The sequence below is a fragment of the Marmota flaviventris genome, chromosome 7 (genome assembly GCF_047511675.1).
Source record: "Marmota flaviventris isolate mMarFla1 chromosome 7, mMarFla1.hap1, whole genome shotgun sequence".
Taxonomy (NCBI): Eukaryota; Metazoa; Chordata; class Mammalia; order Rodentia; family Sciuridae; genus Marmota; species Marmota flaviventris.
Window position 1 is genome coordinate 71108081 of NC_092504.1, and position 14398 is coordinate 71122478.

The following is a 14398-nucleotide window of genomic DNA, read 5'->3' on the forward strand; positions in this document are numbered from 1 at the left end:
GCATTTCTTGGATAGCTATCACTGTTCTGCCCCTTAATAACTGTGAGTTTGGGGGCAAGTTATTTGACCTTTTTTTATCTATAGAATAGGACTCACTTCATTTATAGGGTTATTGTGAGGCTCAAATAATTGAATACATATGAAATTCTTAGAACAGTCCTTAGTTCATTTCAGTGTTTAAATTGCTAGCTATTAATGTAAATGTCACATAAGTAGTTTCTCCAGCCCAGAGATGGCAGTGAATTCAGAGATTTTGCTAATGAATATGGGGAGGTATGTTGGGGCACCAGCCTGGACTGAAATAGAATTTTATTCCTCACGGTGGCGTTTGCTACTTTGAAACACCTAAAGAGTCTATTATAAGCTGCTATATTAATTTACTGACACTTTGAATTATACAAATATTCAATGATTTCTTTGTAAAGATGAGAAAAAAATGTAGGTCTAACAATAGAGCAAATAAATGTGTCTCTAAATCATTTCTGTAGCTGACTTTATTGTTTTAATGATAGTCAACAATTTTCATTTCACATAGAAATAATTAGACTTTAAAATTTTTAGGTTAAAATATCCACATTTGGGTATAAAAAAGCCATACAAAATATTTGTATATATATATATATATATATATATATATATATATATGCTAATTTCTAGATATAACTATATAAAACATGTGCCAGTATATAAATATTATATACTTATAATGTATAATAATATATAATTATTAATATACATAAAGGAAATGGATGCTCTGATGGAAGGATTTTACATGTACTTTTGAGTTTATGGCTGCAGTTCACAATTGGCAATGCCTTAGGGTAAAATATTATTGTCTTTTCACAGAGATTCTCAAAGATGCAAGGTGTCTATGTGGGACTGCTGCTTTTTAGTGTGACCTGGGCAGCATCAGTAAGCATTACAAATTCATTTATGTTCATAGAATCTCTTACTTTATTTTCTTTTAAGCCATGTCTTTTAACATTAGTAAAAGATAAATTTAACATTTATCTAATTCAGTAACAATAAAGTATCAAGCATATAGAAAACATCCAGCACTTAACATCTATCACTAAGGAACCTTTCAATAAACATGTGATATCTCCATGTTACTTTCTACAGAGCACATAAAGCAGTATTTTTGAGAGAACCAAAAGCCAGTAAGAGTGTTTCAAGTCAGCTAAGGCTAATGATTAATGTTCAAAGACTTAAACTATATCATGCCAAAACTTTTCTTTTTTACTATATATACTCTAGTATGTACATACTATGCTATATTAGTATATTATCCGAATGAAGAACTCCAGATGAATGTTTTAAAGCTCACCAACACTATTTGGTAAACAGATGGCAATGCAAAGGTACAAAATGTTTCTGTATTTCTTTCAACACCTTAGTGCTGTGGGATTTTGCTAAAGATGTTCTCTTCTTCAGTGAGGCTAAAGATATGAAGTAGTACCACCTAAACTTAGCCCAACTCAAGCTTCTATTTCCCTTTGTGTCTTTTCTTCTGATTCACCCAGATGAGTACTCAGGATGTGACCAAATTGTCTTGTGACAATGCTGAGCATTACAGACATTTTCTGCAATGCAGACACAGCGCTAATTAGATAATGTCTGAACAGTATCCTAACTTCTCAGAGTAACCTTTTTGGTTGGCAAACTATGGAAACAAGTAATCATTGTGTTGCCAACCATGCTTAAATATAGGTCCTAAGTGAGTGGGCGACCAGTTGGGTAACCAGAGGGACAAGGATGAACCATACCATCTGGTGAGGACAGCAGAATTTGGGGAAAGCATACACCCCTCTTAGTACATGTACTCACAGAGTCCTGTGGGGGCTGTACTACTTAAAACAGACATGTGTCAGGCCCAATCCACATCACCTAGCTCACCAAGGCTGTAGAGGCACGCCCTTAGGCATGATGGTGATAGTGTGGGTCTATTTGACCTAGTTCAATCTAACCAATTGAGGATGAGTTTATTTTGAGCATTACATTCCAAGGAACAGCTGGAGTGATGCTTCTGACCATTTTCCAGTAAAGTGCTATGTCAACATTGATCCAGTGACCACTAGTCAAAAGAAGGTGCCAAATTTCCTCCCAGAGGCAGACAATGCCATCTCCATTACAGAACCACATTCAAGCCCAGATCAACCACCAATTGGGTATTGGGAGAAAAGGGAAGGGTACAGATTCAAATGAAAGAGTCTCAGCAAGGGTACAAAATTTGGCATTGTGAAAAGTGAAATGTGATGTTCTCTCACAGATACACAGATTCTATTTTAGCAATTACCTAAAGTATTTAATAATAGATTGCTAGCATAAAATGTAATATATACTGAGTCACTTATGTATGTCTAAGAACTGTAAGCCAAATTCCAAACAATTTTAAAACATGAGAAATAAAAGGTCATTGGGCCGTGCAATTCCATGAAAATTAATCAGTAGGCAATATGACTAAGAAGGCTTTGTTCTAAGTCACAGAATATCATGGCTATACCAAGGTACTCTGTGTCATCATGTATGTATTTTTAATCCATACACAAATGCATGTGATTGTGAGTGTGCCTGTATTCTCTTAAGAAGATGCCTATGCTTTTGTTTCTTTTGTTTCATATCTACCCAACTCATTTTTATGTTTTATTTTTCCAATAACCCCATTTCCAGAACCATTTTAGCTATTCTGACATTAGTAAAGAATGATGAAATGATCTAACTTTACATTCACAAGATCATATAAGAACGGACCTTAAAAAATACAATAAAGAATAAAATTGTAAAATATATCTTGAGGTTAATGTAAGCTTTGGGAACATTTTTATCAGCAAATGCTTTTTCTTATGTAACTACTTAAAATTTATTATTGTAATCCTGGGGCTTTGAGAGAGAGAGGATTTAGGTTAATGTATCTCCTCTACATCTACTACCACCTCTGTACGTATAGGCAGTGTGGCTTCTTCTATTACCTATATTACACGGGTTATTATGGGACTCAAATGAGATTTCTATGCAAATCTGTATGACAGATCCCTATCACAGTATACAAACTGTGAAGTGCTATATGAATATAAGGTTTTTTGGGAAACTATTGTTTGTTTCTAGAATAAAATGGAATATTAGACAGATTTACATTGAGGTATTTTTAGGAAACTTTGAGTTTATATTTTTAAGATGCTTTAAGAAAATCCATGACATTAAGGTTTATTTTAAGGTTTTTAAATAAGGTTTATTTAGGAAACTACTTTCTAAGTGAATAGGACTGCTATTAGGCAGACTGCTATTAGCCCCTGAAACTGTTTACCTCTGTTTTGATCTTTCCTTGAAGGTTTCTCTCTTCTGTAACCAGCCCACCATGGCTCCTGCTTCTACTTTAGCATATATATTGAAGAACAAACATGTTGTACTCAGTAGTTCCCCTTTCGACATCACAGATAAGCTAGGGCTTTCAAAAGTAAGTAGAGAAATAGAAATACTGACAATTAAATATCCATATACTTGTTCCTGCTGCAGAAAACTTGCTCCAGGATTCTTAGATATTGTTCTGCATGCTGTCCTGTGATGCCTTCAGCTCAAAGGCCTGGGACAGCTGCCCAGGTCTATTCCTTTTTATTTTCTGACCATCCTCCACTTCAATAGCAACCCCTCACCATCAGGACCTCTCAAGAAATTTTTACATTTTCATATCAATCCAAGAGAAAGAATTTGTTCTAATCTGCTGACCAGCTCCATTCACCTTCCCTGAATAAAACCTCTGGCCAGGACAGAGAAGAGGTATAATCCTACTCCTTCCACGCAGGACTGTGGTGTGGGACTTTTCCTGGACCACCAGCACTGTCATAACTTAACTCATCATATCAACCGTTGAATTTATACCATCATTTCCCATAAGTCCATAGCACTGAACTCTGAGTTCTCGTACACTCAACAATTCCAGGTTGAGAATGAAGACCTCTCTTTAGTGAATAACAATAGCATCTGAGCTCCTCCGCTGGAGCATCATGCCTGCCTTCTTCTTGCCTTTCCATGTGGTGGTTCTCTGTGCTAGAATCTGGTTCTGAAATGGAGATGGCATTGTTTCCATCTGGGAGAATAAAGCTGGCACTGTCCTTTCTAATACCAAAATAACTGTGAAGGGATAACTGGGTCCACCTTCTTTTGGTTAGAATGATTTTCCACATTGGCTAGTACAACCCAGTGAGAGAAAAATAAATGATTTGTTGTTTGAAGAAATGGATGAAAGAATGTTCCACTTGGTGAAATGTCCCTCATTTCCTTGCAGACGTTTCCACTACAGACTGTGAAACCTCGGCAAGGCTGTGTGGAAGAACACAGGGTAAACAGAATCATTCTTCTCAAATAACTCAATTTTAGCTCTGTAAAGAAAAAACGTCAATAAGAGAAAGTTTGAACTGCCAAAATATTTTTGGGTGCTTATACTGGGAGTGCAAAATTATCCAACATCATTTTGGCAATTTCCAGTTAATCAAGTATTAAAATTCACACAATGTGTGATAGGAAAGTAAGAAACCATTCTGAATATAGATTTGTTTCTCTTCAGTGTGATTTCTTCCTTCAAGAAATAATGTTTTGCTAGGCAACTTTCAGAGGGATAAGGAAGAATTCTGGTATATTGTAACTAGCAAATCATATTTTGCCACATAGACACATGAGAGCAAAATGATAAATGAAAGGGAAAAAGAGGAAATTGGTAACAGGTTTTAATGGAAAGTTTAGTTTACATGCAATTCATTTTCGACATCCATCCAGAAAGTTCAGCAAATACTCTCAGCTTTGCACATCACCAAATTGCAGCTTACTTCTGCCTACCATAGTTTCTCCTGGCACTCTCAGAAAACTCTGTTCTAAGAACTAACAATCTTCTGTTCCTTATCCAAACTGAAAATTACAAAGGGATAAAACTGCAAATTTAAAAGGCTGCATATTCTTGCTGTGAGTTTTGCCATTTGGACATTAGAGTGAGTATTGTAAAACCTGCCTTCCTCATGATCTCCTCAGCCATCTCACAGAAATATTTCTGCATGCTCCATTTCCATGGAAATTTGAAGAAAAAATGATATACCCTGGGAGGTGAAGCATTTGACAGTCACATGCAGGGAAAACATATTTAGAGATAAGTAGATAAAAGAGAAGGAACAAGTGGTTGTCTCCAGAGCTGGCTGACGCACACCCTCCTGTGGTTCCAAGAAGCACTACCATTTGTCAGAAGCAGAATTTGACTTCTCCCAAGTTAAAAAATATCTCATGCTGTCAGAAAGGAAGCCAGGAAGCTTTGTAGTGAATGACCACTCACCTTAATATAATGTTGTGTTTTTGTAGAGAACATACAAAGGCCACCATGAAAAATATGGGTATTATATTTTTAAGGATGTTAATACATCATCTGGGAAGGAAAATCAAACCAACAGAAAGGTAAGCAGAATCTTTGAGTGAAGGTTCTTTTTGCAAGCCAAACTCTGGGCTAACCCTAGGGGAAATTGTACGAGAGACAAGTTTATTTTTGCCTCCTCTCTGGTTTCTGTCCCTGGCTGGCGCCTTCCTCCCTTCCCCCATACTCCTAGGCTCCTCAATCCTCTCTACTAATGCCACTCTGCGTTCCTGACTCCTGCCCCATGCCCTAGCTCAAAATCCTCTGTTTCAAGACCTGCAGCTACAGACACCCATGGATTGCCACATTATTTTGAGTAAGGTTTGATCTTATGTGAGGAGATGTTCTGGACACCATATGCTCTAATGGTGGGGATCCCACCAGGGGAAAGTTAATAGGAGAAATCATTTTGGCCTAAGAGTGACATGTTTTAGTGTCTTTAATTCATTTCATGGATGACTCAATCTGTGTTGGGATGTTTAGAAGAGAAAGAATGACGCCTTTGTCACTGGGCTGACAATAATTCTTTTCACTCAGTCTCTTCTTGTAGATTTGTTGGTCAAAGAGCTGGAAACAGCTTTCAATACCATCAGCAGAAGTACTACTCACTTTTCCAAATCTGTTCTCATTTCCCATGGAAGTAGGAGTTTCCCTTCAGAATGTTATTTTCTTCTGTTTGGTATCTTTTACATGCCATCTCTAAAACCGCATCCACTTGCCTATTAAAATCAGTTAGAACTTACTTGTAGTAACAAACAAATTCAGCTATTTCTGTTGTGTAAGGTACTATGTAAAATACTTAATTCTTTCTCTCCAGATCTTGGGAATTAGAAAGGAAACAAGACACTTACAAAATCATTAGAACCCAAGAGGCAATGTGGAAAGTGCCATATAAATGGGATTTTTTTTTTTTAAATCATGCTTTAGAGACTTGGAGTAGAAAAAAAATTGGTTGTTTGCCTAGTGTTCAGGGAACTCCACATAATGGAATTATTGAGCTGGGCCTTGGAGGATGAGCAGGATTTAAGAAAACAGAAATGAATGGGTGAGGCCATTCTCCAAGAAAAGAATACTATGAACTGAAGAATGAAAATAGGAAATCAGACCAGCTAACTTATTCATAGACCAGTATGCAGCCAAACATTACTTAACATAAGCAAATGCAAAAAAGCAAGTTTTTCTGGTTTTAAAACATTTTCTCTGATGTATGGTTAGAAATGATTAGCTATTTCGTACCACAGTTCAAAAGTTATTTCATGTTTTCCATTATAAAATAATCTCATTAATTTCTCTAATGACATGCATAGAATTCATTAGTAAATATGTTACTCTTTTGAAACTAGTAAAAGCACTAAACACACACACACACACACACACACACACACACACACCCCAAAAAAACTACCTAGTTCAGAATAGGAAAAGAAAAAAATTAAGAAGGAATTATTATAATCTACTGATTTTTCTGGCCCACTTATTTAGCTCAAAAGGCTATACTAGCAATGAGTAAATAAGCTTGATTGCAATGGACAATATAAATGTCCCAAACTAAATAACTTAAAGCAAGATACTGTTTCTAGTACTTTTTATTCAGAAGTAACTCACTGCAAAGTTTGTTTCTCTCTCTCTCTTTCTTTTCATAGCAAAGTCTTGCCTACTTTTAGAATATACTTGGGAATATAAAAAATAATGGTGTTATCCTGGTGATTAATGGTGTCATAACTTCCACAATTAAATCAATTCAAATTAAATCTTAAAATTGTTACAAGTTGGCACTTTTGCAGACGTTAGCAAGCTTCATACAATTGAAGTACATTTAGATAAACCATTTTTATTTTGAGATTGGAGTGGGAGCTGATTCAACAATTTCCCCACGGCACCAAATAATTAATAACTGGTGGTCCTTCCATTAGAACCGTGCTTCTATTTGGGGGTAGGGGAAAGACAGAGAGGGGTGGGGAGAAGAAGTCCTGTCAGAACCACTTTTTAAATAACATGTCATCAGGGGCCACAGGCTTGTGGAACCAACAGCCAGAGGGCAACATTCAGGTATTGTATGGGCAGAGGGTTCAGAAAAATTCTGTCTCTACCTGCCTCTATGACCATGTTAGAGATGTCGAGGGACTTGGACAACAGGCGTGCATTCTATATCAAATGACTATCATTAACATTATGTGAGAAAGCAAACTACCATTCCATAAAGAGTTGTATACAGTTCCATAAGAAATGATTGTTACTATCATTTATATAGACTTGTTTAGAGGTTCTAGCAGGGGAGCGCAGCTACTCGTATACCCTTGACCGAAGAACGGTCCTCCTCTATCGGGGAAGGTCGTCCTCTTCGACCGAGCGCGCAGCTTCGGGAGGGACGCACATGGAGCGGTGAGGGAGGAAGGGGACACCCGCCTAGCCAGCCAGATCAGCCGAATCAACCCTGGCGATCAATGGGGTGACAGATGTCGCAGCCAGATCGCCCTCACATCCTATATATAGACTTGTTTAATGATAGGAATTTTGCTAGATGTATTACATGCATTATATCACTTAATAGAATTATTTAATTCTCACAACAATCCTAAAAGGTAGGTATCATTTTTCCTATCTTGTAGCTGAAAAATGCTAAAACTCAAAGAGTTAAATAAGGCTCCCAAGGTCATACAGTCAATAAAGAGTCAGGCAGGTGGTTCTAATATCTATGCTCTTTCCATAATTCAACTACTTTTAGTGCGCACTGGAGTGAAGGATTAAAAAAGACCATTGTCATCTCCTGTCTGCTATTCTACTTGGTGCTATTCTCAATGATGCTGGCTTCCCTGAATCTGTTTTTTCTATCTTCTTCGCTATATTCCCTACAAACTTGCTCCCAAAGTGTGTGTTTTCAGCTGACTGCTTCTCTATCTGGGAGTGCTCATCTATGTTTACATCTTTAATTAACATGTCCAACAAGATGTTCACATGCTCAACAAGAGCCAGAAGATTGAAGCGTGGTTACAAAAAGATAAGACAAAATTAAGCTGTGTAGTGAATACAGGGCTATGGCCAGGGCAAGAAAAGTGACAAATGCTGTGTGCTGGGGATGATCAGACTACATTAGAGTTTGGGGTTGACATGGGAACCCTATAACCACAGTCAGGTGATGGATATGAACACAATGGCCTAAGAAGAAAAATTGCTGCACATATCATTTGTACCTACAGGATGTCTTTGCCATTTAATAATTCACCAGGTTTTGCTTAGAACATATAGCACACAGCCCAATTGTATACAAATCTTGAGTCCTCCATAAATATCTCTTATTTTGATTTTATATTATTCCCAGTTTGAAGGCTTATGTAGTGGCATAAATTCAATTTGGGGTGTAAAGAACTATGGAATTTTTTTCTGTCTGTAATTATTCTGTTGCTCAAAAAACCCTACCAATGGGTTTATGAAGGGACAAGGGAATGCACATAAATTCATTTTAACCTGTTAGACTTAAGGTTATAATGTAAATAGTTTTTGAGTAAATCCTTTAGTCTCTTTTAGATAAAAATGCTCAGATCCTCACTTCCCCTTCTTCTCTAAGATGGTATACAGGCATGGCTAAGTCCACCCACTACTTTTTTTTCTCTTAATTAATTAATTATTTTCAATTTACAAATTTTTTTCAAAGTCAAATTTTAACACATATAAGGGGGCCTTTGATTAATTTTTGTTCTGGTTTACTAATGAATCATGAAATTCTTTTAATTATTTTAAATTGAGTATATAAATTTCATATATTTGGCTTTCTTTTTAAGTATGTTTTTTAACTAATAAACACCTTTTCCTAAAAAGGTTTAAGCTTAAAATCACAGGTGTACTTATTTTAAATTGGAATTATAATACCAACATATTACACTTTTTTTTTTTTTTTTTGAGAGAGAGAGAGAGAGAGAGAGAGAGAGAGAATTTTTTTAATATTTATTTTTTAGTTTTCGGTGGACACAACATCTTTATTTTATTTTTATGTGGTACTGAGGATCGAACCCAGTGCCCCGCACATGCCAGGCGAGCGTGTTACCGCTTGAGGCACCTCCCCAGCCCCAATTACTCTTTTTTAAAATTATTTATTTGTTCAAGTCAGTTATACATAACAGGAGAATGCTCTTTGATTTATTGTATACAAATGGAGCACAATTTTTTACTTCTCTAGTTGTACCCAAAGTAGGGTCACACCACTTGTGCAATCATACATATACTAATGTATGTAATGATATCTGTCTCATTCTACCATCTTTCCTACCCCCATCCCCTCTCCCCCCTCCCCTTTGCCCCATCCAAAGTTTCTCCACTCGTCCCATGCCCCCCCTCACCATTATGGATCAGCATCCACTTATCAGAGAAACCATTCAGTCTTTGGTTTATGGGATTGGCTTACTTAACAAGCTATTCTCTAATTCCATCCATTTACTTGCAAATGCCATAATTTTATTCTCTTTTATTGCTGAGTAATATTCCATTGTATGTATGTGTGTGTGTGTGTGTGTGTGTGTGTGTGTATATATATATATATATATATATATATATATATATATATATATATATCACAGTTTCTTTATCCATTCATCTATTGAAGGGCATATAGGTTGGTTCCACAGTTTGGCTATTGTGAATTGAGCTGCTATAAGCCATGCACTATTAAATACAAACCCAGCTTATATCATAGGGGAGAAGAAGATGGGATTCTTCAGACACCATGGAACAGTGTTGTTGACTATTTGAGTGCTGATTGCCCTGCTGGCTTCCTAAGAGGAAGTCATTACCTACTATCACTTAGGATCCAATCAGTGTCGTCTCCATGGGGACCCATTAGTGATTTGGGCTTTCTTGGCTTCCACAGGCAATTTGGTATCCTCTTAAAATATGACTCATATCTGTCCCTAGTATATGTGCTCCATCTACATTGCTCCTTTTAGAACTACCTCACTCCACCTATGCAATCACCCTCTTCATAGCTCCAGAACAGAAGCTCAAACCTTGCAATATCTTGCCTATGCCAGAGAGAAAGAATAAGTAGTATGTGGCAAAATCAGTCTCAGCCCTTTTCTTCCTAACCACGTTCTGCCATGCTTACTGAAACCTGGCTGCACCCCAGCTTTGAAAAAAAAGTGGCATCTTCACAAGCCTCTCCCACAAGAAAGGACAAATTGAGATTCAGGTGTAAGCTCTTTGCTTGACTCTACTTTCTCCTTTTCATCCATTTTCTCTTGGGCTCTTTTCTTGCCTAGATCTCCAAACATACATTCTGGATCACAGATTTGCAAATTGTAGTCCCTAGAACAGCAAAATCTACCTCATCTGTAAGCTTGTTATAATGCAAATTCTAAAGCCCTGTTTCAGATTCACTGAGTCAGAAACCTGACCTTTGGGCCCCATAGTCTTTGTTTCAACAGACTTCCAAACGATTCTGGTAAATGCTAAATTGAGAAAGGAAATATCCATCCCGATTATCAAATTCATCTTATATGACAAAGAGAGAAGAAAATTAATGAATTCTTTTTCAAATAATAGCTGATGTCACAAAACTTGCTGCAAAATCTTTTGTTTTTTGAAAGTCAGAGGCTGATTATTACCTATAGTTTTCTATTTGTAGATTTTCTGTAAAAAAAAAAGAAAGAAAGAGAACAGGGGAGGGATTAAGGGAAGGAAATAGGAAGAATAGAAGGAAGGAAAAATAAAAAAGAAGAGTGAAGAATAAAAATTCTTCCATACCTGAATGAATACTTCTGAGGATCAGGACAAAGGCAAGGGGTAGGAGAGAGAGAGAATAATTAAAGTTTTAATAATTTTAAATATCTTTTTAGTTGTAGATGGACACAATACCTTTATTTTATTTATTTTTATGTAGTACTGAGGATTGAACCCAGTGCCTCACATATGCCAGTCAAGTGATCTACCACTAAGCCACAACCCCAAGCCCCAGAGAATAATTTAAAGTGTAAAATGCATTTCACTTGTGACTAACTCTTCACTACATGAGGATCACAGTCTTCTATCACATTCTTAAGTTTAGGTCTTCCTTTAAAGTTTGGCCTTAATCTATATTTTAAAAATTTATTTCTTATTCTCTTCCTTAGGATCTCTCCACTCTAGCCATGTAGGTTTATTCATATTATCTTTTTCTAAATAACTGACTTTGCCACTTACCCTTAAAATATTCTCACCCCCTCTGTATATCTGAATCATACTCATGCTTCCAACCTTGCTCATTTTCTTTATCCATGAAATCTGGTTTGGCCATTCCAGAATAAGCTCTACCAATAAGCCTCTATTGAGTTAATAGACTACATTAATTAAACATATGGTTTTAAAAAATTGCCTAAGAATTTTTATATTTTAAAAAATTTAACATGAAATAAACACTTTATGCTATAAATTATACTTCAGCAGGAAGAAAAAAGCAAAGACAACATTGCTCTTCATCATTTTAAAAAGAGAAGAAATCAAGAACCACCATCTAATGAAATCATTATCCAAGAAAGAGAGAAAGATGTGTCCTTTTTTGAAGCCAATGGAAATAACCAAAGTAATAAATCCACAACTCCTTCTGCAAATAGACAGAATGAAGGCTATAGTATTCATAACACAGGAAAAGCTCGCGATGGCCTAATGATGTCCATGTTTCCTGAATCCACTGGGAATAAAGGGGTTGAGGATGGAGATGATGACATCAGCAACCTGCACGACCAAGAAGAATATGGTGTGGCTCTCATCAGAAGTAATATGCCACATGGGGTGAGGCCAGCGACTGTGACTGTGACTGAGCTGTGGGGAGAAGAAAACAAAGAGCACAAACCCAGGAATGTTCTAAGCAAAATTCCATCAAGTGTCAACTATGCCAAAGCCCACTCAGAAGATAAAAGGAATCATCAAAGAGATCCCCAAGCCCAGAAGAGTCCAGTAAAAAGCAAATATGCTCTTCACATCCACATCCGACGCAACACTCAGTACCTGAAACAGCTCTCCCGAGCCAGGAAAATCCCCAGTGATTTGGAAGGCAGTGGTTACACAGATCTTCAGGAGAGAGGGGACAATGATATCTTTCCTTTCAGTGGGGACGGTCAACCTTCTAAAGGCATTCCTAGCAAAGGAGGAGCTCTCAGTCCTGACCCAGAAAGTACAGGTGTTCAAACAGGACTTCCAGGCCCACGTGAAGCTGCGACTATTAACCCTGACACAAGGGGGGCAGATTATAATGAGATCCCAGAGAGAGAAGAAAGTGATGGCAACGCCATTGGAGACAAGCGTCAAACAGGGAAAGGGGCAGGGACTGCTGACGTCAGCCTGGTGGAGGGCAGCAACGACATCACGGGCACCACCAATTTTAAGGAACTCCCTGGAAAGGAAGGGAACAGAGTGGATGCTGGCAGCCAAAATGCTCACCAGGGGAAGGTAGAATTCCATTATCCTCATGTGCCCTCAAAAGAGAGACCAAAAGAAGGCAGCAGCGATACAATGCAAAGTGCCAATTACAACGAAATACCAAAAAATGGCAGAGGTAGCAGTAGAAAAGGTACAGAGCTATCTAACAGGAACCGAGTGACCGCAAATGGGAAACAAAGATTTTCTAGTCAGGGCAAAGGTCAGGGTCTGCTTGTTCCTTCTCAGGGTCTTGATAATGATATCAAAAATGAAGTAGGTCCCCATAATGGCCCTGGTAATGAAGGGAATACAATAACGCAGAGCAGAAAAGGCCATTATGTACCCCATGGACGAAATAATTCTACATGGAATAAGAGTGTGTCACAAAGGAAAGGCTCCTGGTATTACAGAAAACCCCATTCCAGTAGGAACTTTAGCCCTCCTAGAAGGGACGACAGTAGTGAATCTGACAGTGGCAGTTCAAGTGAGAGTGACGGTGACTAGTTATAGAAGTCCCAGCAGAACCATTGGTATATCTAGTCATCTGCCAGTTGGAGGTAGAGAAGCCGGGACAGCAGACCAGAGGGAGAGAGGACAGAAGTGGAAATGAGAGAGTCAAGAAGCCTGGTCTCCTCAGGGGATTTTTTTTTTTCTTCTTCTTTTTTTTTTTTTTTTACTATCTTAATGGTCATATATGAATTTCTATTCAAGGTTATAACACTTCTTAAGGAAAAAAAAATCACTTATTAAGGATTTATATAATAGGTAATATTTGAATAGTTGTTATGGTTAAAAAGCTTGTGAATGTTGCAAATGTCTTCCTATGTTTTTTTTTTGCTCTGAAAGTAAACACAATTTCTCTTGGACAATCTGTAATTAAATGTTCTAGAGAAAACTCTGTACATTGTGGTGAATTATTTCAGAGGTAACAAAACTAGTTTTGCCTCCAGCAAAGGAAGTGCATATGAAATTAATCTGCTGGATAAACCTGAATGTGTTTCTCCAGCTCACATTGCTATGCCAGCTTTTCCTGACTTCTTTCTGCTCTAATGGAGATTTCCTACTTCACAGCCATCTATGCTCTTGCCTCTGTTGCACATATAAGGCATATTTTATTCCCTGAAACAAATCTCATGAAATCACTTTTGTCAATTCTACTTCCTTCTAAAGGGGACAAGTGCGTGGAGAGAGGGCAATGGGAAAATATGAGAACGAGAAACAAAAGAAAAGGCAAAACAAAAATGTAGTTCAACACATACTGTTCATTGACGGATTCCAAATTATTATGAGCCTATTTCTTTCTCCTTTCCTTTACTGTAGATGTCTTTTCAGTTAATGATGTCCTTATGAGACAGTTTTGAAAACAAAATCTGTTTCCTATTAGGAAGGATGAGGAATTATGGAAGGGTTTTGCCCCAACTAATAAAAGCAGCTTATATAGCTGGTACTACCTTTCTTCTAAGGCTTTTTTCTTGGTTTAACTTGAACATGCTGCCTGAAGGCACCAAAGTCTTTTTGTGGCCATTGGGAAGGACAAAATAATCATGGCAATACAATAGAACAAGACCCATCAGCCCTCTGCTTCCAGTGTCCTTGTTCTATGAGAATAATTCCTAGACTACCATT

The 14398-nt window shown here is 37.3% G+C and overlaps 1 protein-coding gene across 3 annotated transcripts; it reads left to right on the forward strand.

Moving 5' to 3' along the window:
- The first annotated feature begins 858 nt into the window (after positions 1 to 858).
- On the forward strand, positions 859 to 13276 carry Mepe (matrix extracellular phosphoglycoprotein). Of its 3 annotated transcripts, XM_027939739.2 has the most exons (4): positions 859 to 912; positions 4283 to 4336; positions 5341 to 5433; positions 11798 to 13276. In XM_027939739.2, exons 1-4 carry the CDS (start codon positions 859 to 861, stop codon positions 13274 to 13276), a joined length of 1680 nt encoding a protein of 559 aa, XP_027795540.2. The 3 variants fall into 3 exon arrangements, with proteins under 3 accessions (XP_027795540.2, XP_071470926.1, XP_071470925.1); XM_071614825.1 differs by lacking the exons at positions 859 to 912; positions 5341 to 5433 and having other exon boundaries at positions 4301 to 4336; XM_071614824.1 differs by lacking the exons at positions 859 to 912; positions 4283 to 4336 and having other exon boundaries at positions 5350 to 5433; positions 11801 to 13276.
- The last annotated feature ends 1122 nt before the right edge of the window (positions 13277 to 14398 follow it).